General features: G+C 38.2%; 1 protein-coding gene across 2 annotated transcripts in view; it reads left to right on the top strand.

Annotated features, from left to right (window-relative positions):
- Positions 1–25,541, top strand: part of adamts14 (ADAM metallopeptidase with thrombospondin type 1 motif, 14) — a 66,454-nt gene that overhangs the window by 30,413 nt on the left and 10,500 nt on the right. For both annotated transcript variants that reach the window (XM_088634636.1, XM_088634637.1), the window contains 9 exons: positions 11,728–11,811; positions 16,218–16,374; positions 20,216–20,321; positions 21,978–22,121; positions 22,348–22,480; positions 23,472–23,585; positions 24,110–24,258; positions 24,844–25,016; positions 25,204–25,337. In XM_088634636.1, coding sequence (XP_088490762.1) covers positions 11,728–11,811; positions 16,218–16,374; positions 20,216–20,321; positions 21,978–22,121; positions 22,348–22,480; positions 23,472–23,585; positions 24,110–24,258; positions 24,844–25,016; positions 25,204–25,337 — 1,194 coding nt within the window. The remainder of the gene's footprint in view (positions 1–11,727; positions 11,812–16,217; positions 16,375–20,215; positions 20,322–21,977; positions 22,122–22,347; positions 22,481–23,471; positions 23,586–24,109; positions 24,259–24,843; positions 25,017–25,203; positions 25,338–25,541) is intronic.

Raw genomic sequence — 25,541 nt, 5'->3', positions numbered from 1 at the left:
TGACAGCAATAGAGAGGTATCAGCAGGGCTCATCGGTGCTCGATCACGCTGAGTGAGCAGCCCAGCACAGATGGGATGGAGGGAGTGCGATAGTTTAGGGAAGAGTCCTGTATTGCAGTTGAACATCATGTGTTTAGAACAGGGGGTCCCATATCACTCTGGTTTGGGAAAAACATTAAAGCACAGGATCAACACACTATGTCCATGCCAATTCTTAGATGACATTGAAAGAAATTAAAATATGTAATTACTGTAATGAAAAAACAATTGTCCCTGGGAGCAGTGTCAATAAATGCAATCAAGGCATATTTTCTAAATGAGAGCAAACATTTATCCGACACTCCTTTTAGACAGGGAGTTGTGGAAACCGAGAAGGAGGATAAAATTAAATCCATTTTTTATTTTTATAGATTTTGAGATATAGTGGAATAACTGATTAGGTAACTACTGTATCCACATGCTTTCAGAAAAAAGGAATGTGTGATGCAGGATGCCCTTTCTACAGCATATCAATTATGATCTGATTTCATCATTTCTTTTCAGCTCAGATTTCAATTAATAGAGAGTTGAGTGAACAATGTTTCTTGCTATGAGTTGCATCTTAGAAATGTTCATGAAATGAATCATGAATATGTGTTTTTGTGTTGAGCAGTGCACGAGTCTGTGATAGAATAAACAGCAAGGAACACAGAAACCCTACATTCAAAATACATGTATTTATTTTCTTATTTTCAGTCATTGCAACAGGGCTCACTCTAGCCTTATCCTGCTGTAACTGCTTATGGACTATTTAAAAATAAAATCTGCCTTTTCATCAAGGGTGCAGCCTGCTCCTGCCACCTTAATCAGATTACGAGTAGAAAAGTCTCTGAGTCAGATTTTTCACAGGGTGCTGGTTTCACTCTGTAACAGTTACGATTTGGCACCGGCAGGGTGGTCTGATTAACCGCTTAAGGCCAATTACTGACTTGACCATAGGGAGTTTGTCTGGATGTATGGGGAGGGGCTGGAATTGGGGGAATGCGAAGCAGAACTGGACCACAAAGCAAGTGGTGTGATTATGCTGCTGGGGACGAAATGTGGAGCACATACTGGCAGAGAGATGTCAGTGGGTTCCTGCAGGGGCTATGTCAGCTAATCATCAGAGCAGCTGAAAGACCACAATTAAGATCCTTATCCTCTTCTGATTACTGTTGTCTGCTTCCCCTACATCTACCTGAAACAATTAGCAATTGTCAGTTTGAGGTTTTTCTTTAGCCTTCCGAAAACAAAGGATAGTGATAGTATGAAAGTTTATTATGCTTTCTTTATTATGCAGAAACCGTCTCTCTTTCAAGGTCCTGTGCTCGATTTTAACACAGGGGTATGTTTGTTTAATGTATGCATTCGATGGGATAGAAAAAAATCTTTTGAAATTGCAAATCAATGTTAATGACCTTTACTTACATTTTCTGGCTCCAAAATGATTTTGTGGGAAATCGTTTTCTAAAACATTTGTATTCCGGAGGACAATTTTAAATGATTTATAAATCTGAACGTGCATCTGATTTTAGAGGCGGTAAACTCTCGCTGTTCTAGGTTTGTTTTTTCATCAAACTGTAAAAGTTTGATTGAAGGAAGTTTTTAGCCTTTTTTAAAAAGAAAACGTGGTGACTGGGCAGTCATCATGTAATAATTCAAATATATAGTTTATGGAGTTGAAAGTTTTTGTTTCCCATTAAATCTAATGTCTTTGGGACCTAAAGTATAACCTCCTCATGCTTTTAAATTGCCTGGAAAACATCCATCTAAAAAAGCCATCTTTCTGTGTCCCTGGATCTTTAGGCTTCCGCGTGGAGGATATGGAATGCTCTCCAGACCTGCAAAGCCCTGCCTTAGGGACTGATCACAGACACTCCTGCTTAGACAAGGCCATGGTGATGGGTCAAGTGTTTGTGCAGCATAACTGTTTTATTTTTCACACACTGAGTTATTTAGTTCTTTGATCTGAAACTGTAAACACTGAACCCTAACTGCCCAAGGCCACAGCTGTTGCACTCATTTCGGCAGATATGAAATCACTGCAGTATATGTTTTGTCCCCAAGAGTGGAAAAGAACTGTCATTGAATTCATATTCTGCATTTTAAACTGAATTTGGGAGGGAAACATTTCACGTTTTCTCTATAAACTTAAGAATTTATCACTCAACAAGTAACTTTGATCATACTCTGAATGTCATCTGGTGAGGCAGCAGACAGCACTGTCAATGTCATTGTTAAACAGCAAGGAAAAGCAGATGTAATGGCAGTCTGAGTCTGGTATAGTGATTTCAATGGTCTGGTGCAGTGTGATTTCATTGTCCTGGTGTCTGGAGTTACACAATGATGATGTGACTTTTGTCATCTGATTCCAACGGCATGATAGGTCTAAAAAAGGTTAGAAGTTTTTTTTAAAAAAAATTAGATCATGTACTTAATGATTTATTGGCTAGAATGGTCAGACCATACAGCCTCTCTTGTGACATGGTTGTCCTTATGTAGTTTTTTTATGACTTTTCTTTTACTTTGAGAAACTTCTCTTGCGTGAAACCAGTGTGACAGAGACTGTCACCATGATCCTGTATACAACTGATATGTTTGGGAAGGAGCCGTCACAAAATCCTCAGCCTGATCCACGATGACAAATGAGTATTCTGTTTCTGAATTTTCATTCTCTTTGGGTGAAAGGTCAGTTTGTTTTACTCGTTGATCTCAGAGTTTGGGTTTGACTTCCATTTCAGGTTGCAATTTCAGTTGCTGTGGTTCATGCAGAGGCCAATCCAGTCTCCTTATATTTGCGTACATAGTCAGTGAATTCTTTAATGACGTACATGTGTGGAGCTGCTTTTCTGTTGTCTTGCTCACAGTGTTAATGGCTAAGAGAAAGTAAGGCATTCGGTATGCTCCATGATAACGGTGACGGATTGCTTTAACACTATCAATCCGACATTCTCACCTATTGTCTAACATCAGTTTCAGAGTGAGATGCGGGGAGTTCTCCTTTAGTACTTGCCAGCTTTAATTAGAAGTTGTAAATAGAGATTTGATGAATAACCCCAAAAAAATGACATAGCTTTTGGGTCACACTTATCAATATCACCTGGTATTGTATTCAGATAGTGGCAGCCAGATAATGTGAAAAATGTTCTAGGATTGATCTGCAAGATGCATGCCTGTATAACGTGACACCCTTCATGTTATAACCTATTGTCATAACCCTAGCATGTATGATCACTAATTTGTCACTAATGGAGGCAATGTTTCTCCAGTGCAGCAATCTTAGTTTTAGTCTTCGGTTGGAATAAAGTCAATAAAATGCTCCATCACCGTTATTTTGTCAGCTGTCACATCAAAATAACATAACACAAGGGACATTTGCTCCTGATGATTCAGATAAGGCACACAAGAATCACTGCAGTGTAGTGTGCTGTCTTAACTCCATCAATAATTGTTTTTCTCACTTTGGATGCCATCATTGAATCCAGGCTCACTCTGAATTTCAGAATAGACGATGGCCATGTTATTGATTATTTTTGATGTGTCACACGTGTGCTTGCATTGTAAAATTGAATTGGACTAATATTTCAATTGATCCAAAATTTACCATTGCCATGTTCAAGAAGACCTACATTCCTTCCATGAAAAGCAGTGTTTTGCTCCTCAAGGAGCAGAACAGTTGCTGTGATGCAGGCAGAACTTACTGTCAGTGTTTCTTCTCCCTGTTTATGTCTTGCTATAGAGTAGAGTTTCTGATGTGTTTATAAGATGTTTCATGAGACTCCACCTCACTCAGACACCTCCAGGCATTACTCCCCTACTGTGCTAATTTGAGTTGAACAATTGACAACAGAAGGAAAAAAAACACATTGGAGGTCTTGCAGTGAGCCATTTTCTTGCAATACTTTCTCGGTTTGCCCATATCTTCTTATGTAACACCTCTGAAAATGTTTGGTTTTCATAAAGTTTAACAAAACAAAATAATAACAAAATTCTTACTAAAGAATAATACATAATAAAGGCACTTTTCCACAATTAATTCTCTGGCTGGATGACTTGATCATACGTATGTGATATATATCACCATATAGATTTTTTTCGCATTATTTCAATTGAACATGCTTTAAAAGGAGTACAAGACTTGGAGAGTGAGGTTTAATTGCCTGGAGTTAACTATTAGGTTATTATTAACTGTTGGTTAGCTACTGTGTTGTTCCTTTAGTATTTTTGAAATTTCACATTGAACTGAAGTAGAAGTCAATATAGTTTGCAGATAACCACTTTCCGCTCGTGGTCTGACCTTTTAAATCCAAACCATTTCCAAACATCAGATGAAGCACCCTTCTTTTCAACAATTTCGTCGCTTGTTACCATCTCGCTAACGCTGCCTTTCTCCATTTCTCCGCGTATTTGTGTGTGCAGACAGACACACCGAACACGTGCGATTGTTTTCACGGTAAAGGGAAGAGGGTGCCCGCGTGTTTTTATTGGCTGAAATGACCTCAAATGCATCGTAAACCGGACTTCTGAACCACCTTTTTGCGACGATGCTGGCAGTGCAATCTATGTAAACATCAAAATCCATTCTCTACTGGTATAAACAGTATAGCCAAATCCATATCGTGGCACATTTATACCGGTATAATGTCTATACTGGTTATACCGCCCACCCCTAGTTCAACAGTTGATCACTGTAAATTTCTAAAGTGCGTTGTCATTGCCTGGTTCTAAAAATGCTGATCTTAGCATCCCCACTGTTGTCACTGTTGTCTCACTGCTTTGTGTGTTCCTTACTTTTTGACTCCTTTGGAACCACAATCCTCTCTAACATATATTCCAATGTCACATTCATCTCCTCTCGCTTCCTTTTTTTCTGCTGGTGCTCACGTTTTTCATTCAGTAGCCCACAAAGCTGTGTTGTTTGTGTTTGCAAACAGCCAGCTGTGCCATAAAAAGACCGGTTGGGCAAATTTGTGCACGCAAACACCCACCCATTGCATTTCCCTCACGACACTACATTTAGCGCTCAGACACTGATGCGTAATAAGCTGTTATTCACGGTTGTGGTTGATGCTTGCTGGTAGGTGTTGCCACCATCACGGTGGCCTAAGTGGCCTCCAAACTGCGGGTCCTGGGAAAGTCCCCCATTCACATTACCCTCGCTCCCAACCTCAGCTCTCTGAGCAACTTTAGAAAAGTTCTTCTGAAAATCTAAATAGACCTTGTGCTTAGGAGGAATACTTGCCTGCACCACATTCAGGTATTTAATATGAATTCAATGGAGTATTCAGTAGTGTATTCAACTGCGTTTTTAATGAACATTTGTGAGCTGGACAACCATAACCTCAACCACATCTGCTCAGATTTCTAACCCAAGGTGTGAAGCTCCCCCATAGCCTGTCTCTCAGTGAAGCAGGTTGAACCAGTAATCAAAATACAATATAATTACTTCTGTCAGTCCGTCTTAATCAGGGTTGTCTTATCTACTGAGAGACATTTAAACTTGAAGACCTTCTTCTGTCGGAAGATTACTCTCTGTCCCTTTTTATTTCTGAGTGCTTTACAACAAGAAAACAGTTCTTTATTGCGAACTTGGCATACTTAAGAAGTGCTTAATTGTATGATAAAATAAACAGGCTTACATTAATCACAACGTTCCCAAACCGAGGAAACATCATTTATTCTTGTTCTCATGTGCAAAGAAACTATTTTTACCCAGCTGTGCTTTCATCATTTTGTGGCATTGTTTATAGCTCAACAGCTGGAGTGACATCATTGAGCAACTAAAAACATGCACATCATGAAAAAATCTTTGGAACCAAACTAATGCACCTCTGAGGTCTTCCCCTAACAAGGATGTGTGAGTCAAGAGTTGAATGGAACAAGGCCAGTCATTAACTGAGATCATGCATTCCTTTGGGAGGATATGGGTGTATCACAGCTTTCAGTTGTTTTACATGCTAAATTTGTGTGAGACCTTTTGTGGAATTATTTTGTAAATCTAAATGCAGTTTATGTTTTGAAACGTTTTCCATAATTCACTTGTCATGATATGTCACTGTTCTTTTGCTCTTTGCCAGAAGCAAGATGACTTTCATCACAGCCTTCACTCTTCTTTGTTTTTTCTCAGCTTCAGAAACACAGCAGTAGTAAAATAATAGTTTATCTTCTTATTTCCAAGCCTACAAAAGCCTACAAAGCTAACTTTTACAAGTAAACAGCAGAAGTGTTTTCTGTACTGCCAGTGGATTAAATCCCTTCCCCAGACCTTGACAGTCTGAGATGTGTGTAATGACAGTCAATTAACTTGTCTTCAGGGCTGCTGATTGAGGTGAGCTTGTAGTGAGATCCAAGACTGCAGATCAAAACATTCTATTAATAATTACAATTATTTTTCTTTCACAGCTGGTGCTTTCTCGAGCCTTTCTGATTGGTTCTCTGTGCTCGTTGTGCAGTTTCTTCCAGGAAGGCCTCTCTTTCAATCATTGTTATCATAAGTTGAATACATTTTTGGTTTTGTGTTGCAGGAAATTGTGTTGCATTATCAAAGAACAGTGCTTTCTTCTAGGTATTTCGCATTAGTCAGAAAATGATCACACATTTACAAATTATTTAATCCTTGGTGAAGCAAAAAATCAAATCATCTCAACTAATATCTGGCACCTTTTTGAAATGTTCTTCTAATGGCTTGAAATGTTTAGTATAAGAGCTTCATAGTGATACAATCTGAAGTTTTAAAGACGATTTTGACTTTAATATGTTGTAGAAAGTATTGACTTTTTTTTAAAAGGACTGACTTTTTTGTCCCAGAGTTTATACACAGCTGTTTCAAGGAAGATACTTGCTGTTTTTGTAAACCATTACAGGAAATGTCCTGGAACTGCTCAAGAATTGTGTGTGCATTTGTATAATATATAGCAAACAAATCTAGTACATCAGTACATTATTTTCAGTAGATATTTCTGTATGTTTATAAATGTTTATCCACTGGCTTTGTGTTGTGTTGCTAGGGGTATGTGTTGTTAGCACAAGCACCAGCCTCAGGATGAAGCATTCCTTAGAAGGTCTAAAACAGGACTGGAGGATTGACTTCAGTGATTTGTAAATACCAGGACACAGGAGTTGAGTTATACTAAACATGTAGACAATCTATTCAGAAGGTAGCATTTTAAAGACCCAGTTCTACTTTGCCTTGTAAGGCTTTGATTTAAATTCTGTCTATGCTGGGGATTAAACGTCATAGCCTTCTGTTTGGGTATCTGGGATGCTACACCTCACATCTAATGAAGATGAATTTCCCCTTCAGCAGGCTTGTCAATAGGCACAGGCACACATATGAAAGGCCACTCTGCTCAGCAACAGAGGTTGACAGTTGAACTAAGTAATTGTAGACCAGTAAGTCATATTCCTGTTATATACAGTACAGTATGTAAGGTAAACTAGAGGAATAACTGTATGAAAGTAGGATTGGATTGAATTGGATAGTCAGCATGGACTTAGAGAAGGTAGACATAACTGAAATAATGTGTTACGGTTCTGTGAACAAGGAACCGTAATGGATACAAACATAACATAAGATATTTAGATTTTCAGGTGAATGATAAAGTTCCATATAAAAGGTTCATTTTTAAACTGAAAGCTGTAGACATACAAGCTAATGCATGAATGTGGGTAGATAGCTGGATAATGGCTAGAAAACAGATATGATTGAATCCAGAAAAAAGGGTGATATAAGTAGAATGCCACCAGGCTTTGTATTCTTTATTGCTACTTTTAGTAATTTCATGCTTAATAAGACTTGTAGACTGCTAGTTCAAAGACTGTAGAAGTGGAAAATCAAAGGACTGGGCAAAGACTTGCTTAGGTGACAATTCATAAATAGAAGACAAAACAGTGTTGCACACTGGTAGGTACTGTAACTATAAATATAAAATGAAATATGAAAATAAACATTTTCCTGTCTTAAAGGTGTATGAATCCCTTGCATACATGTTGGGTAGGTCTTTTTGTGCACTGGACGGTTATGTTTCACATTATTCTTTGTAATATTCACATAATCGTGACTGGCTTCAGAGGATCTGAATCATGGATGTGCAGAATGCCAAATAATAAAATCAATCATGTGATAAATTTGATTTGGTATTGTTTAGATGAACTCATACAAATGGATATGATTTTCAAAGTCTTTGATAGTATAGAATTTATATTGTTATCATAGCTCCTATATTTCATCAATAGTTATATATGTGCGCCCTTAAACTATATAACACAAATACATTTTGGGGGTATTATGTATATTATATATCTTTTAATTATGTCAAATGTCATGTGGATACTGTAAATATTTCTATAAAACATTTATGGGAAAAAAATGGCTTTGACATTCAAAATCTTCTTTTCCTTCAGGTGTCAGGGAATTGTCCAAAGAGGATGAAGGTTATTGGCCATTATTGACTCTACTGATGGCTACAATAAAGTTTATAATTGCTTCTAAATTGCTTTGTGGAATGGCGTCCATTATCAAAATGTCAAAGATGAATGATTACTGATCCACTATAAAATGGACGTTTGGAACATTTTACCCAAATCTGTGGTCAAAAAAGTAGTGTGGTAATACAACTCACACTCAAGGGCAACAATTGGGAATCTTCAAAAACTCATTTATGTCAGACTGATAGCTGCTACAAATGGTAAACATTGCTGCATTGTAGCGCTGGGGACCTGGGTTCAATCCCAGACCTGGAGTACTGAGTGAAGTTTGTATGTTCTCCTCTTGTTCACTTGGGTTTCCTCTGGGGTGGTTTGGTTTCCTCCCACAGTCCAACGACATAATGGTAGGTTCATTGGATTTTGCGAAGATTGGCAGTGGTGTCAGTTGGTCACCAATCAGCCTTCTTGCTCTGCCACCTCTAGTAGAATGTTTCTTGTATGAGCTGGAGAGAGCAGATCACATGCACAGGCTGCACAGGCTGCACAGGCAGGAGATCCTGGAAAGGTTGTGAAATATTCCTCATGAGAAGTTTGAGGATCTATTAAAGGGCTACAGGAATCAGCTCCTGGAGGTTAACTGGGCCACAAGAGGGTTTGCAGTATAGAGATCGATGGGCTGTGAATATATTTGAGTAAATATCAAAAAGTCCTAACAGAAAATGCTGAATGTGCACTTTAATTTTCAGGCTAAATCGCCTTTTAGTTACAGTTCAACAAATGTATGAATAAACTGTAGCAGTTGCTTGATGGAATAGGTTTCTTGAGCTGTGTAGACAAGTAAAGGATTATTTAATAGTGATAGAACATGTGCAAACGGAAACTTCAATTCATTTTTATTTGAATTCCAGGTTTGTTTCTAATTATGCTTCTGCATTCCTCCCTCGAATTGAGCTGCCAGAAAGCACTCAAGGCATTTCTGGGTCAGATTTGTCAGACATTGCATAATAATTGGACACTCTCTGGGGCTGATACCTTGCCAGTGTCTTGACAGGACAGCTCACAGAATTGTTCTTTGAATTACAGGAAGCAGTAAAGTTTATTTTGAATAGCTTCTTTGTGGCCGAAAAGTCCTGAGCATCAATAGAGCGTATTTTAGTCTATACTAGGAATATTGAATGCCTATGTCTGCTCCGCAACTATTTTGGCTTTCTAAAAAAGATTTTACGAATTCCAATATTTCAATTTCTCGTTCCAGCATGAAATAAGGTTTGCCTGAAGTAGGCTTGGCATAAGATATGTTTTGGAAAGGAGATTTTCTGGATACGGTACTGTAGAGAAATAGGTGTTATGTGGTGGCACTACATAGGTAAGATGAAATAGAAAACCACAATACACAAAGTAAGAGATCCTTTATTTTAAAAACAACCAATAACAACAATTATTTTAATAAATTAATCTGTTTGCTAATGTTCCTGAAAAGTGAAAAGGCTACATGGCATAAGATTTTTTTTTCTTGAACTTAAAACTTTTTCACACATTTTAAATTAAAAAAAACACATGAATTTGTTCTTTTCACTTTTATTACATCATAACAGGAGCCATAATTACCATGTGCCTGAGTATTGATAACTTGGAACTTGGCTATCCAAGGGGGCATGTTTCAGAGTAAATGAATGGCAATAATGTAACTATCTAAATTTGTATTAATCAGACTTGCAAGTTTTGCAAATGGTATTAAGTTGTAAAAGTCTGCCTCTTTTTAAATTCATAAAAATGCAAACTTTGTTAAAATGCAATGTTTCTGCAATCAGCTGAAGAAATTGATGTAGGGTTTAATTTAAAAACAAATTACTCCTTATCACAATTTTGAGTCTGATGTCCTTGTAATCATATTTAACTCAAAGCTGTAACTTAAAATTATGTTAATTTTTAAATCTTATTATAAGAGTAAAACATTGCTTATTCAGTTAATTTCCAAAGAAAAAATTCAGCCCTAAATATGAATCTTTTTCCTTTTTCCTATTCCTTGCAGTGCATAGCCTGAGGCAGCTGTGGAGGAACAGCCAGACATTGTTTATACTGTGATGGAAATGTCTTTTGTCAACCATGTCAAAAGCCAAATAAACTAAAAAACTAAGTTCGTGCCCAGCAACTCTGAAAATGGAGGTTTCTGTCCATATATGTGTTTAACTGTAATTAATACATGTGAGCAATACTGTGAACAAAAAGAGTGTGTTTGTTTACAGTGTTAACAACTACTGTACTGTATATGCAGAGCATTGCAGTATTCCTTAATATTACCCGAGCCTAAGCTATATTTAACTTGAAATTGACTATTTATCAGTCTGACAATCTACAAACTATGGAATAAGTGGATTATTGTTTTTTTTAGTTGGAAACAGGGATGCAATTTCTTTTATGCAATATTTTTAGTTTCAGCCCGTAATTCTCATCTGTTGCCAGGATTATCTACATTTGTCACTTCAATCTCAATATCCTTTAGGAAACCCATGTATGTTTTTCTAAGTCTAACATGCGTTCTTTGTGATAATTTAGAGAAATGCCACATTTTTGTGTGCACAAAATGCATTTACTCTTCCATGTGCCATTCTTCGGTGTTTTCCTTTATGTATGCGTTATGTAAATAACATTTGTCATTTGTAATTATTGCTGGGAAACCAGACTAAGAAACAGACACATTGAATGTACTGTAAGATTTGAAAGTGACATTGATGACATAGATTAATTTTTACCAAGAGAGGGAAAATACATTTTTAATGTTTTTTTTGCATTTGCTTAAAGACCTGCAGTAGGTGAACAGTTTATATCACAGACTGTGCATACATCATGAAGGTGTGTTTTTATCTGAATTTATTTTGCCATATTTGTTGGCTTTTAGTACTGTACTCACTAAATGCATTTTTGAGGTTACTAGCAGGCCCCATACTTCTACAGATGCACAAGTGACTGTCCTGTTAATTTTTATTCTAACTCCTATAATTTGAAAGAACATAAATGTTCAATGGCAAGGACAGGACATTCAGACCAGCACAGTATCACATATCTGCTCCAACGCTGGTCTTCCGTATCTATTCTACTCACTGTAAAAAAGGTTTTTGAAGCAGACGTGTACAGAATGTAACTACATCTTTTGAGTCATGGCCTTATGTATTGTGTGAAGGCTCTTTTCTGTGGTGTCGCAATTCATTTTTTCCACAGCAGAAAACCATTATTCCATTTAATGTAAGTGGTTGACAATGTATCCCTGATAATTTCTTCCAGGTGGATGAGATTTACCATGATGAGTCACTGGGAACAAACATCAATGTGGTTCTTGTTCGGATGATTATGATTGGATATCGACAGGTGAGGATTTTTTTGTTCCTTCTTGGTGTTCCTGCCTTAACTTGACAATCTGTACTGTACCTTCTTGTAATCGCATTGAATGGCTGAACTCATTTCTTCAAGTTGTTTTGTTTGGAAGTATTGTGCTGCATTTATTTTGCAATGTGTGAATACATATTGTACAGTAGTGTAGTATATATAGTACAGTACAGTGCCAAAAATGTGTGTAAACCCCCTAAGTTGATATGTTTTTTCATATATTTTGGACCTACAGCAAACATAATTAACTTTCATGAAAGCATAACCTGAAAGTCTAAAGTGTATAGCACAAAGATAAAAGATGTAACCAACAGTAAATATCCTCATGTGAGTAAGTACTGTGTGTGAACCCTTAGATTCACTAATGACTAGACATCCTTGCAAATTTCTGCCAATTCACTCTGGGTCTGCTATTAAATTTAATTGGGTTTAGATTCAAACTTGGACTTACATTTACAGTATCTACTATCCTGATACGGTAAATACTGTAAAATGTGATTACTTCTAACTCCCTACCTCAGGAGGATAAGGAAAAATATTAGGGTTATCCAAGGAAGCTCTTTAGTCCAAGTCAGCCTCTTTTCCATTTAATCAGGATTTGATCAAATCTCATCCAAATGTTTCTTGAAAGAATTTGGCAAATGGCTGCTTATTCCAGACTCCAGCACACCATTGTATAAAGAAGTGCCTCCTGTCCTCAGTGTTGATTAGACTTCCACTTAGGTTCTGTTTGTGTTCTCTGGTCTGTTTCCATGCTTATCCAGAAGAAGTCCAGTAGGTTGACTCTGTCAATTCAGTTGGTGATTGTACTGTAAATACTTAAATTAAGTGTCATTTTAGTCTCCTCTGTTCAAGGCTAAAAAGGTTCCTTTGCTTAAGTAGAAAGTTACAGTATATTTGGTTTCTCTTTCACAGCAACACGGACGAAAACTGGTCATCGTGGTGTCGAAATTGTAAATCAGAAATCTTAATATGGATACTGTAATCTGAGTGCCTTTACTTGTTTCTTTAGTAAAATACCGGGAAAGGTATACAGCCCCTGCAAAGAAAGATTAATGTCATCCAGGCTTGGACATGATCTCTACTAATCAAAGCAGTTCATTAATCTGGTCTGTTCTCCTTGGTATTTTGTACACCACCAAGAGTTAAGGGACCACCAAGTATATAGACTTTCTTCCCACCAAGAGCTCCAGCAGTAGGGGATTAGTTTTTCCACTTGACTTCGAGCTCATGGCAGACCTGAATCAATTGTGACAGCCTTGCCAACATGAATAGAAATGTACATCATCACATTTGAAAATCTTGATCCTGTCTCACAGAAGAGTACAGAGGTCACAGGAGAACAGGGGATAAAACCCTCTAAAATGATATTACCCTGTGTGTTCATAACTTAATTTTGTGTGGTCGAAAGTCTGGGGGCAGCTCACATCATGACACATAAGAAGTGTTCATCAAGTTTGAGGAGTGAGACACATTGTTGGTTTAATAATGCTAAATGCTTTGGTTGAACTCTGTGACTCCCAAGGGGAAAAAAAAGATCAAAAAGTCTCCAGAATAATTAGGTTTTCTGGTTCAGACTTCAATAATTGTTTGATACCGGTAGCAATATTGATTGTGCAAGAGCAAGGCATAATCTTAAGAGCATATTTGTAGGATGCACAGCAATTATTGTTATTTCTCAACAATGCAAAAAACTAAAATATCAAGAATTGATTGATAGTATAGTTATAGTGATTTATTATATATGCACAGGAAGCAAGAACTTAAAAAGGTGACAAGCAAGAGGAGGCCCATCTAGCCCTTTTGGTAGTAGCTAATTGATCACAGTAACTCATCCAACTGTTTCTTGAAATCAAACAGGCTTTTGGCCTCAACAGCATGGCTGGGTAGCTTGTTCCATAATCCTGTAACTCTTTTTATAAAGAAGTGGCTCTTGTTCGTTGTTTCAAATATAGCAGATTACACTTGTGTTCTCTGGTTCATTTTTCACCGTTCATTCAGACAGTCTTCTAGATTGACCTTGAAAAATGGATCAGGTCTCCTCATAGTCTTCTCTGTTCAATACTTAACATGTCCAGTTCTTTACCTTTTCAGTATAGGACATTTAATTAGGCCTTTTTTCTGGACTGACTCACGAGCAGCAATACTGTAGCTTTCCTAGACCATTGAAAGAAAAATTGAACATAATATTTTAAATAAGATCTTATTAGTACAATTTTCTTACAACATTTTATCCAACAACACATTTCTCCAAGTTTATGATTTTGTATTTATTTGTTTTGTGACATGCATGAGTTATTCTACCTTGTTATTAAAAATGAGCCATCTAACTCATTTCAGTTGTGGGATTTCTGAAAAAGAGACACTCTTGTAATACAATATACACTTCGACTCCAGCAAGCATTTTTCATAATGTCAGTTTAGATTCTAAAAATTAGTAATGGATTTCTGAGTTCCTCAGAAATGAATTTCTAAACTCGAATGGAAAAATAATGTTTTGACATCAAAGATTATGTTTAATGTCACAGGCGTCACTGGTGATGGAACAATAAATAGGATTGCTTTTTTTCCCCCTTTTTAAATGAAAGCCTTACAGTAGAAAATCACTTTTCCTAGTATTTCAGCAAGGTTAAGCTTGTTACGGAGCGCCAGGAAGAACCCTGTGCAGGTCGGTTCTGTGGACGAGAGCGAACAAATCCGAAGGCGAAGTCGGTGAGGCAAGCAGTGCCAGGATCCTGAGCAGGAGAAGGGCTTATTCACTGATGGTCTTCAGGAAGACAGGGCGCTCAGGAAAACAACAGGCTGTTCAATACTGAGCAGTGAAGTGCGGGTTGATGAGGGTTTAAATAGAGGGTCATGTGCGGAATGTTAATTGGTAATTAACGAGGTCCGGCTGTGCCCGTAACAAAGCTGCTTTGAATTAAAGTGAACATGACGTAAAGACAATGGAAAACTTCCAGCTGTGCATTTTGACTGCATCTTCTAGAACTGAGGCAGTATAGCTAGAATCTGTCTTCATGTGGTGTACAGTATTAAAAAAAAATGTTTGATCTTCAGACTGTCCAAGCTACCCCAGCAACATCAAATGGTGTCATCAAATGCTAAATATAAATGTGAATAGCTTCTCAGTCCATAGCAATTGACAGCTGTGTTCCATACTGATCTCGCTTTTGGTGGGTGATGGTATGTGGTGATGGATGGGTCTGTCAGGGGGGTGAGATGTGGAAGAGGAAAGGAACACGCATGTGTTTCATAATGGCTGAGCTCACACTGACCTGACAGGGTCTTCACACATTCTTCAGAACTTCAAAACGCCTTATGTGAAAACTCATATATACATAAAACATTGATACATGTGGCTCTGTTCTTCATTAAGCTTTTAGTGAATAATTATGAAATAAATACAATGTCTTCTTCTTTCTTTTATGAGTTCTCTCATGTAGGGAGTCTCATGGGTACACGTTCACATCCCAGTGGCTTTCCCCAGTTCACTGAGCACACCACAAATCCCTAGCGTTTACTTACAAATAAATTGCATTGCAAAAATGCAAATGGCCACTTCAAGAGCACCATTTCCAAAGTGTGCACTACTGAAATCCCTTCTGATTTGGACCTTCTGATTTTTCATTCAACTTGATGTTTAACAACTTGATGAATCTCCAATTTAATGTTGTAGTTAGGTTCCTGACGTAGTAAGTAGGTACGTCCCTTTTCAGGCCATAAGGCCCATGGGGGAATGGGGGCAAGTGCCACCATTTTGCTTGACCATCTGACACCGGAGGTCGAGTTGATTTGGTCAGCATCACGCTCTGGTCAGCCTGTTACCAGAGCTCCACTCCTGACATATCACTTAAGTGCATATCACTTAAATCATGTTTAATCAGTAAACCACCCTTAGACCCTCCTATTCCCCTCCCTTAAACAAGATAAATCAATCGTAAGCGTTTTAGTATAGTATATGTATGTATGCAGTTTAAAGTATAACGAAAACGGTAATATAGCAAATACAGTACTGTATACGAAATAGCTCAGGTGTGTGCTGCCCCAGATTTGAATGTGAATTATTTGATTTTTTTTTATTGTTTTGGCGCTGACTGTGTACACACAAATTTGCATAAAAGTATTTCACGTAAAATGCAAGTCTACTTTATGTACTTTTAAGGAGATATGGGTGGGCCCTGTAGAGTTATGTACTGGGAATGCTGAATTCACACCTGATTTTGATGGTGTCCCACCTGAAGAAGACTCTACAGCCAAAACGTTGTGTCTTCTTTCTTTTCCTTTCAACATGGAATAAACCTTTACCTGTTCGTTTACAGCTCTTGCACGCTGACACAGCTACCTACAGTGCTTTTTCATGAAAGGTATTGTTTGTTTGTTCCCGGCAGTCCATCGGTCTGATCGAGCAAGGGAACCCTTCTCGGAGTCTGGAGCAAGTCTGTCGATGGGCTAACGCCCAGCAGCGCCGAGACCCAGACCATGCAGAATACCACGACCATGCCATCTTCCTGACAAGGCAAGACTTTGGTCCCGCAGGTATGCAAGGTACTGTATTTCTCTCGATCGAGGCCTGTGCAGACTGAATGATGATGAATATCTGCTTCTCTTCACAAGGGTTGGCTTCAAGTCTTGCTCAGGTAAGGTTTCTGGAAACTTACGGGATGCCACATGTCAGGTCATCCAGTTTTTAGCCGAAAGTGGCCCTCATTCGAGAGTTATAGTATTTTTCCAGCACTTTGCCGACTGGGCATTGGTGCCAACCACTAGAAAACTGTCCACTTGTTTTGAAAATGAAAAGAAGGTTTGGCATGTAGAGGAAAAAGGAAATGTATGATTGGTCCTAACATAACATTCATGTGGTACTGTACATCTGAGAATTGCATTAAGCAGATGTACTGTATGTCGGCCTTGACTGCGTTTTCCCCTTTGTGTCTTTTGGGTATCCATCCTATGTTGATGAAAACATTTTTGTACTCTTCTTTGTGTTTTGTTCCCTGAATTAGCTAAACTCCTTCCTCTGTATAACATCAATGTAACAGGATGTCTTGTATGTATATATTGACTCTAATCTCTAAACCTTGAATTTGTACAGCCCACTTGTATTGAATTATTATTATTTTACCAATTCACTTAAATACCGTGTCTCTTTGGTGGCATTTTTGTTTTTGTAAACCTGTGTTTGACTTCTTGCATGATTGATTCAAAGAATACACAGTAGCATAAGACATTTACTGCCTACTATTCATAGCTCAGCAGAGACTTATTTTTAATTTCACATAATCATTTTTTATTAGCAAAATGGTCTGTAACAGAGTAGAGAGAGAGTGTAATTTGCCTCACAAGAGGAAGCAAAGTCTATAAATTAGCCAGGAATTCAGTGCTGTTTGTCAGTATAGCTAAAACATCAGACAGGGTCTTTGAAATTGTGGTGTAAATGATATGGCACGTTGAGAAATTCAAAAAGCAGAAGCAGCACACATTAGTTCACAAGCAGGTAGCATGCAAGAAGGTTTGTGTAGTACGTTATTATACAATTACTATAGCCATTTTTTCTGAATTCTAAAATGTACTTGTCATAACCTGAATATTTTAATGCAACATAATTGCTAAATTACATCATCCCAGGGAGAGAAAACATTGTAATTAAATTTTAACACAGCAGCTTAAGTAATATTTGTTTCTAAGTTTAAAGTCTTAGGTTTAATTCACGCTTTGTTCTTCTTGCACGCTCTCAGAGTCTGAAAGACTCCAATGGCTTTGTTGTTGTCTTACTTGGTGTTGCCATAGTTTCAGCTGTATTTTGTTCATAACAGCCTAGTCTCTAGGACAGTGAGGCTTGGTTGGGCTTTGCCCTCTATTCCAATGGAGCACTCTTTCAGGAAGGAAGGCAAACATTACACTAACGTGCAAGAGGATTTATCCAAAGATAGTGTATTATATTTTTAAGTTTCGTAGATGGAGTGAAAACATTTTTAGAGACATACCTACAGACATACCTACAGATGTCTAACATAGCATAGAGAACATATTTGAATGTGCTTTTAGAGTCTAAATGGGAAAAATACTTTGTAAGCTCAGCAATGTTGATGTACTGTACTTCACAGTACACAGAGAAATTTCTCTTTGCCTGTGTTGTAACCTTTTATAATGTATTTAAAGATATTGTGGAGGATTTAAAAAAATATTGAGCCTGGGATCCATTAATCTTTAGGATTTCTTAGGCGTGCAACACATAAAAATACATTTTACACCATAATTGAGTCATAATAACGCTTTAGCCAATATTCTGTGTGTTACAGTATGCTGTTGACCTGGGGAATGCAGCTATGAGGCAGGAGGAGGAATCCAATCACTAGTACCGTGTGGCAGAAAGCAGACATGCAGAGCAGGAGATACACTGGGCAGACAGGCAGAACGAGGGGTGTGTTGGGCAGACGGGCAGAGCAGAGGAAAGGCTGCACAGCCAGACAGATCAGAGAGATTGCTGTATACACCAAATTCAGCCATGCAGCAAACAGAAAGCAGACGGGAATCTGGATAGTGGTCAAATCCTGGCTTGGATTCAGAATGAGACAGTTCTGAGTTTCATGCAGATTGCAGGGTAATTTGCATACAGGCTGGTTTGTGTGAGGAGCACTTCAATACACTTCAATACACAAAGGTGAAAGCCCACTGACAGATCTGACTGAAGACAGAACTTGCATATCCTGCCCATTAAGTGTGGGCAGATGGTACGGACAGCCGCCCTGATCGCATTCTCATGGCACTGGGAGGTGTGTTCATTTCAGACACGATTCAAAGAAGCAGGCTGCAGTTTTTCACTATAGTAAAGTTTTTCTCATGAAGTTCGATATGTATTTTTTCCTCTGGGGTGTTGTGAATTTGTTGGAAAAATACGGTTAAAAATGTGTTCTTGAAATGACAGTGTAAAATAGTATGTCACAAATCTTTTTAGTGCCATAGTGAGGATAAAAATATCATGTGCCATTAATCATCCTTATTTGCTAGGGCATTGTACATTTAGACTATGCATTTTAAAATTCTTCAAACTTTTCAGTACATAATTATTCAAGATTCGTCAACGTGTTTAGAAAGTAACAAAATCTATATATTATTTATTAATGCTTTCATTGGCTTCTTCATAGAAATGTAGAAATGCTGTATACATTTGCTGCAATATTCTTCTGTCTTCCTGCTGTGCCATTTCATGCCAGCTCATCTGCTTTGCACATATATGTCCCATGCCACGTATGCTCTTAGTAATCCTTGCCATTCTCTTCAGCCTTGGCCAAGATCATTTTTGAAAATTAAAAAAAAAGGCTGACATCAGAGTGTTCTCTTGGTGGTGAATGTATTATTGCTGACAGGAGTAAGAAATTTCAGTATCTGAATGATGCTTGCCTTGCATTCCTGACTAATACCGCCTGTGCTGTTTGCATTTAGATATTCCTGCTTTTTTACCTGCATGCCAAAGTTCTTCAAAAGGTCAGAAAGCATTGTCAAAAAATATAGAAAAGTGCTTCTGAACCACAGTATGCTAAATCACTGCACACAACTTGATCGAGTATAGTACACTTTGAGTTTATTTTTCAGTCTGTGCTTTGCTTTGGGAGAGCTTTCGCTGAAGGGTACTTTATAATCATTTTGCTGTCTGCTGTGGACTGTACTCATGCCTTTTTGACCATTTTTGCACATACTGTAGAAGCCTCTGATTAAACCAGCAAGGTTAAAACCAAGAACAGACAATTCATTCCTATTATTTCTAGAGGTAGATTTGTTTGGTATTATAATTATGTTATTGTCTCACATAACTGCTTCCTTCCTGTTGTCTAATTTTTTTGACATTATGTAACTGAGTTCTTGTTACATAATAACCTTGTATTTTAAGCTTCATGTAATCATACTCTTCATTTGCTGTATCCCCAGGATCATTTCCATAGATGGATGAAAGACTCAGTCTAATCCAAGTATATTAACATTCAAAACAGTATTTTTCACTGATTGCTTGCTGCCAATTGAAAAACCTTTTTATCACAATTGCAATGATATATCTGCATACCAGCAGGTTACCTTTCTCTTCAATTACAACAAAGTAATAAAAACATGAAGCAGATTTTTTAGGAGCTTCTGGTTGCTGTGATATTTCTGTGTGCTAGAAACACTGAGAATCAGAACACTGGGACCTCACTATGCTGTGCCTTCCACATAATCTCCTTTATTATTGCAATATTTTTATTACTCTTAAGAATATTAAAACACTGTGCCACATTTCTTACATTTTAAATATGCTTCTTCAGAGTAGCATCAGGGTTGGGCCTTCAATGCCCCATGAAGGGGTATTGCTTATTGCTTTCCAGTTTACCAGCAATGTCTCTGTCCATCCCAGGTTACGCTCCGGTTACGGGGATGTGCCACCCTCTGAGAAGCTGCACACTGAATCATGAAGACGGCTTCTCCTCTGCCTTTGTGGTGGCTCATGAGACCGGCCATGTGTAAGTGCAGGGTGGGGCTTTAGGCACCTTTAGGTGCCACTGCAGTGATCTGCAGTGTCTCACATTTTTATGAGGCAGCAAATGAACTGAAGAATGTATCCTGTGACTGGGGAAAATCAGCTTGTTTAAGTAACCTGGATCCTCTCTTTCACTTACTCTGTTCCTGATATGGTACCGTAAATAAAAAAGTTAAGTAATATTTGGACATTTTTCAGCGCCTACTAAGCATGTTGGGCTCTTATGAAATTATGCAGAATTCATTTTTACAGGTTCAATTAAGCTGGTCATTTGTATGATTAATTTCCTGCATTAAAAATGTCGAGCGCAAAAATAATGTTAGTTTGCCTACATTAATTAAAATCATTTGACCTCATCAGATTGATTTGGAGAATACATACAGTCATTGTACATTATATACATGATTCATTCATTATTACAAAAGAAATTCAGAAATTTCGGAAAATCTTTGTGCTAAAAGAACTCAAGAGTGCTATGTTGTTCTCTAGAAAACAAATCTATGATTGAAAGCTAGAAATATAAACAACTTGAGTAGCTCTGAGCTCTTTTCTTAATCCTGATTGTAGAAAATGGGGATCTAGTTTAGTTGAGGATAATACAGTGCTCATTATGTTTTCGTTTTTTGTACATTTTACCCAGGTCTGATTTTACCTCTAAATAAGAGTTGTTAAATAAAATTCTTGCATTTAGTTTTTCATTATTTTGAGGTACTAAAGCGAGCATTTTTATGTATTTGATCCTTTTCGTTTCCTTTTATGTTTGTGTTTTAAGGGATAACGTTCAGAATGGAAGAAAATAATTAAAATCGTTTTGAACTGGAATTGCAAGCATTTTAAATGACAGAATCAACTTGCTATGAAATTAATGCACTGACTGATAATAGCTCCTGTGTTTCAGGAAGCCCAGAATGCTAGTGGGTTTTCACATCAGAACTCTGATCACTGCTTTAGCTCAATAGTGCTGTCTGTGTTGACCAGCCTGGGACTTTCAAGCATGAACTGAACTGACCTTACTCTGCTTTTCAGCTCCAGCAACTTTTTAGGTTGCACTATTTGTGTTATAACTTCCCTTAAGATAATTGCAAAGCACATTGAACTTTACTCGCCTTTTCAAGAATCACTTGTTTCCAGTGTTCATAGCAGGATGTGATTATTATTTAATTATTTTAGCAGTGAAGGAGTAGACTGTCTTTGATCTATTTAGCAATCTCACAATCACGTATAGTACTGTATGAACACAGTATCCATTGCTTGTCCTTTAATTGGTTAAATATATAAAATATAGAATATATGTAAGCACTATATGTAAGCAAACATCTCTTATTCTTAATCTACTCCTTTAATTTCTTGATACTAATTCATGCTTAAGTAAACTTTTTGCCTCATTCAATGTTTTAAATATAAATTTCCCTCTTCAAGGTAAATAAAAAAACAACATTAAAACTTAAACAAGAGATTCCCCTTTCAATTGCCATTACCTTTGGCACTATAACTGTAGTATTTTGTGAAGGTTTACAGATTTGTTTCCTACATTTTGTATTGCTTGGTGTTCACTAGATGGACTTTTCAGCGGTGGAGAATAACTCCACCATTAATGTTGCTGCTGCTTTCTTGAGACACTAACGTGCAATTTTAACAGGTTAGGTATGGAACACGATGGCCAGGGGAATCGCTGTGCTGATGAGACCAGCATGGGGAGCATCATGGCTCCTCTGGTGCAGGCTGCCTTTCACCGCTACCACTGGTCTCGCTGCAGCAAGCAGGAGCTCAACAGATACATACAGTACGTCCCATCCTCTCACGTTTTAATGGTGCATTCGAGTCTTCGAAAGATTTTATTGATCAGCCTGTTTTACAGCCATCTTAACTTCTGATCCTTTTATAGCCTTCTATTTTGCATCTGCTGTCAGATAAGGAACAAAACATCGGCCTGTTTGGGAAGGAGGGTCTAGATGATCTCAGGCTATAGAGTGTGATGTTGTGTACTCAGTTTTGCGTTTTGTTTCCAGCTCTTATGATTGTCTACTTGATGATCCCTTTGAGCACAAATGGCCCAAACTCCCGGAGCTTCCTGGGATCAACTACTCTATGGATGAACAGTGTCGCTTTGATTTTGGAGTGGGATACAAAATGTGCACTGCTGTAAGTACCGTTCTAAAACAACGCTGGTGTCAACTTTTCTGTCTTTCTAAATAACTAAATGCTGTTTTAAAGGAAATTCATACAGTATACGTCATTAGGAAAAAGACTGTCCAAACTGTTCTGAGGACATGTTAGAGCTGTGAGGTTCACAGATCTCCCCATTTCACTTCTCCCAGCCTTAATTACATTGACCATTCTGTCTGTGTCCTATCGCAAAGATTCAAAGACCCCTGCACCAGTAAAATGGGTTTACTCCTTCCTCCAGCACACCACGATCAGCTGATGTCTTTCTAATACTGAGTACAGATTGCCTTCCAGACCTCCTCTTTACCTCATATAGTGGCTGCCCCCCTCCTTCCCCCACACTCCTGTGTGCTCCACAGCTGAAACATTGTGTTTTTAGCTTTTTTCTCTTTGCTCTTCAGTGTGGAACTAACCTCTGCTTGCATGCCAACACAGTTCCCCATTCTAACCCCCACTCTGACTGTTTAGAGTAAATCATGGCAAGTATTGTTTCAAGGGGGCTGTTGAGCGCAATACCGAGCCCTGGGTGGTCCTGCAGAGGGAGAGAGCTGGGCTTACACCTCATTACCTGGGATTGAAAAGGGAGGCTCTGACACCTTTTTACCCTCCAACCTGAGTCATATGTTATGAAACTGCACATGCATAAATGCATTTAAGCTCATAGACAATGTTGCACAGATCACAACTGTCTTTAGGGAATGCGGTCAAGCTGACATTAATGACAAGTTCCTATTAACCATTTTTGAAGTGAAGATGCTGTGATTACTTTGGTATTTTTGTATCAGTTGTAACAACCAGAAAGCACAAGGTACTGGAATTTTCCCAGTTGATATGTGATTGCTCAAGAGGGCCAGGATATAGCACATTCTTTGTGTCATTGCTCAAGAGGAGCTAGATATCAGACATTCCTTTCCAGAGTAAAGAACATACAGTATTTTCTGACACCACGATATGGTTTTTGTTTTAGTTTCGAACATACGACCCCTGTAAACAGCTGTGGTGCAGCCACCCAGATAATCAGTATTTCTGCAAAACTAAGAAGGGACCACCAGTAGATGGGACAGAATGTGCTCCAGGAAAGGTGAGTGTAATCATTGTTTCAATAGTCATTCGTATCAGTTACTTCTAATGATTAATAGCTTTATAGTTGACTGTTACCCATCTGTAATAAATGTACTAATGTCCTCTGTAGACAGAAAGATACAAGTCTTATAATAATCTTGTACTACCTTTACATAGTCCAAGCATTGCAGGAGATAAACACTTAGCAAAATGGAATTAAAGAAATTTAAGAGAACAATCAAAGGAAGTCTGTGTGAGGGAGTGGAGGTTTTAAAGCTTATTGTTCTATGGGTGCAAGCAAATGTGGAACATTTAGAACAACCTGTTTAGTGAACACAGAGTATAACTGCAAGGAAACCACTGTATCTTCAGAACCCAAACGATGGACTGATTGAATGGTTTTCCAGAACCTTCCGAAATTTAGCCATGTTAAAAAAGAAATCAAACCAGGCTTTGCTTTATTGCAACATTTGCTATAGACAGTGATGTAAGTATGTGTTTTTCTATTTCCCTATGTGATGTGAAATCTGTGCCTGTGTCTAGTGGTGCTTTAAGGGCCACTGCATCTGGAGGTCTGCCCAGCAGCCCTATAGTCACGACGGAAGCTGGGGCTCCTGGAACAAATTTGGCTCCTGCTCCAGGTCTTGTGGAGGCGGAGTGCGTTCCCGCAGCAGGCAGTGCAACAACCCACCGTAAGTCCCCACATGGGAGAGGAGGCTGTGGCAATAAAAGTGTGCTCATGTAGCTCAGTGTTTCTTCTGAATTTTTCTGCCACCCCTAAAGCCATGATGTCCCAAGGCCACCTGTAAATGAAATATTAAACACCAGATTACCCATGTCTCGGTGTGTCACTGAGCCACTTAAGTTTACAGAAACCAATGGGTGAAGGTTCATTCCATGCTGAAAGGTAAAGAAAAGCAATGCTGTTTTGTTTCTTCTTTACCTTTAAGTGTGGAATGAATCTTTACCTGCTCCTTTGTAGCCTACGCATGCTGACGCAGCTCCCTGCTCGAACATTTTACAGAGAGGGCACGCCATATGAATTCAAGTGTCTACTGGGATCTGACTCACTGTGACCCTGTATTAGACTAAGTGTTTGTTGAAAAGAGATGGAATGGGTGAAAACAAGGAGGTGTCCTGAGAAGTAAACAACAATGCTGACCTCTTCCATTACAGAAGCCAGTTGCCTCAGAGGTGTTAAAAGAAATATAGATCCTTACAAACCACGGGTACTTAAATACATTCTATTAATCATTTTACCTGATTGTTTTCTTCAGACCTGCGTATGGCGGACGAGACTGCCCCGGATCAGCCTTTGAGTATCAGATATGTAATACAGAAGAGTGTGCTGGCCCTTATGAAGATTTCCGTGCACAGCAATGCATTCAGCGAAGCAACAAATATCACAAAAACGTCAAACATACATGGCTGCCGTATGAACATCCAGATGGTGAGACTTTTGAGTCATTAACTTTTCTAAAACATCTTGTAAAAATGTTGAACTAGGAAGAAATAGTCAAAGAAATCTGGGAAAGGTCATGAATTATAAGGAAAACAATAGTGTGCCTAAGCTAGAATTTGTTTTTAACTCTGCCTCTATAAGCGATACCTTCATACCTTCTTTTGCTGTGTTGCAGAGGCCCATAAGTGTGAGCTGATCTGCCAGTCGAAGGAAACAGGTGAAGTGGTTTTCATGAACCAGGTGATGCATGATGGGACACGCTGCAGTTACAAAGACTCTTTTAGTGTCTGTGCCCGTGGAGAATGCCTGGTAAGGAATCTCATCTCATTTTCATTGCCTGCCCTTAATATCAGGCGTGTGTTTCAGAACTATGATGAGCTGCTGTCATTCCTGCTTAACATTTCTGTTTTTTGATTATTTTGGTTCCAGTTTTGATATTGTGTCACATCATGGCAGATCTTAATTCTGTGCTCACTGGGCCTTTTTTTCCTGCTCTCAGTTACCTTTTTTAGA

Source organism: Lepisosteus platostomus, chromosome 6 (genome assembly GCF_059453375.1).
Source record: "Lepisosteus platostomus isolate fLepPlt1 chromosome 6, fLepPlt1.hap1, whole genome shotgun sequence".
Classification (NCBI taxonomy): Eukaryota; Metazoa; Chordata; class Actinopteri; order Semionotiformes; family Lepisosteidae; genus Lepisosteus; species Lepisosteus platostomus.
The sequence above is the reverse complement of the archived record's forward strand: the minus strand, read 5'-3'. Positions and strand labels throughout refer to the sequence as shown.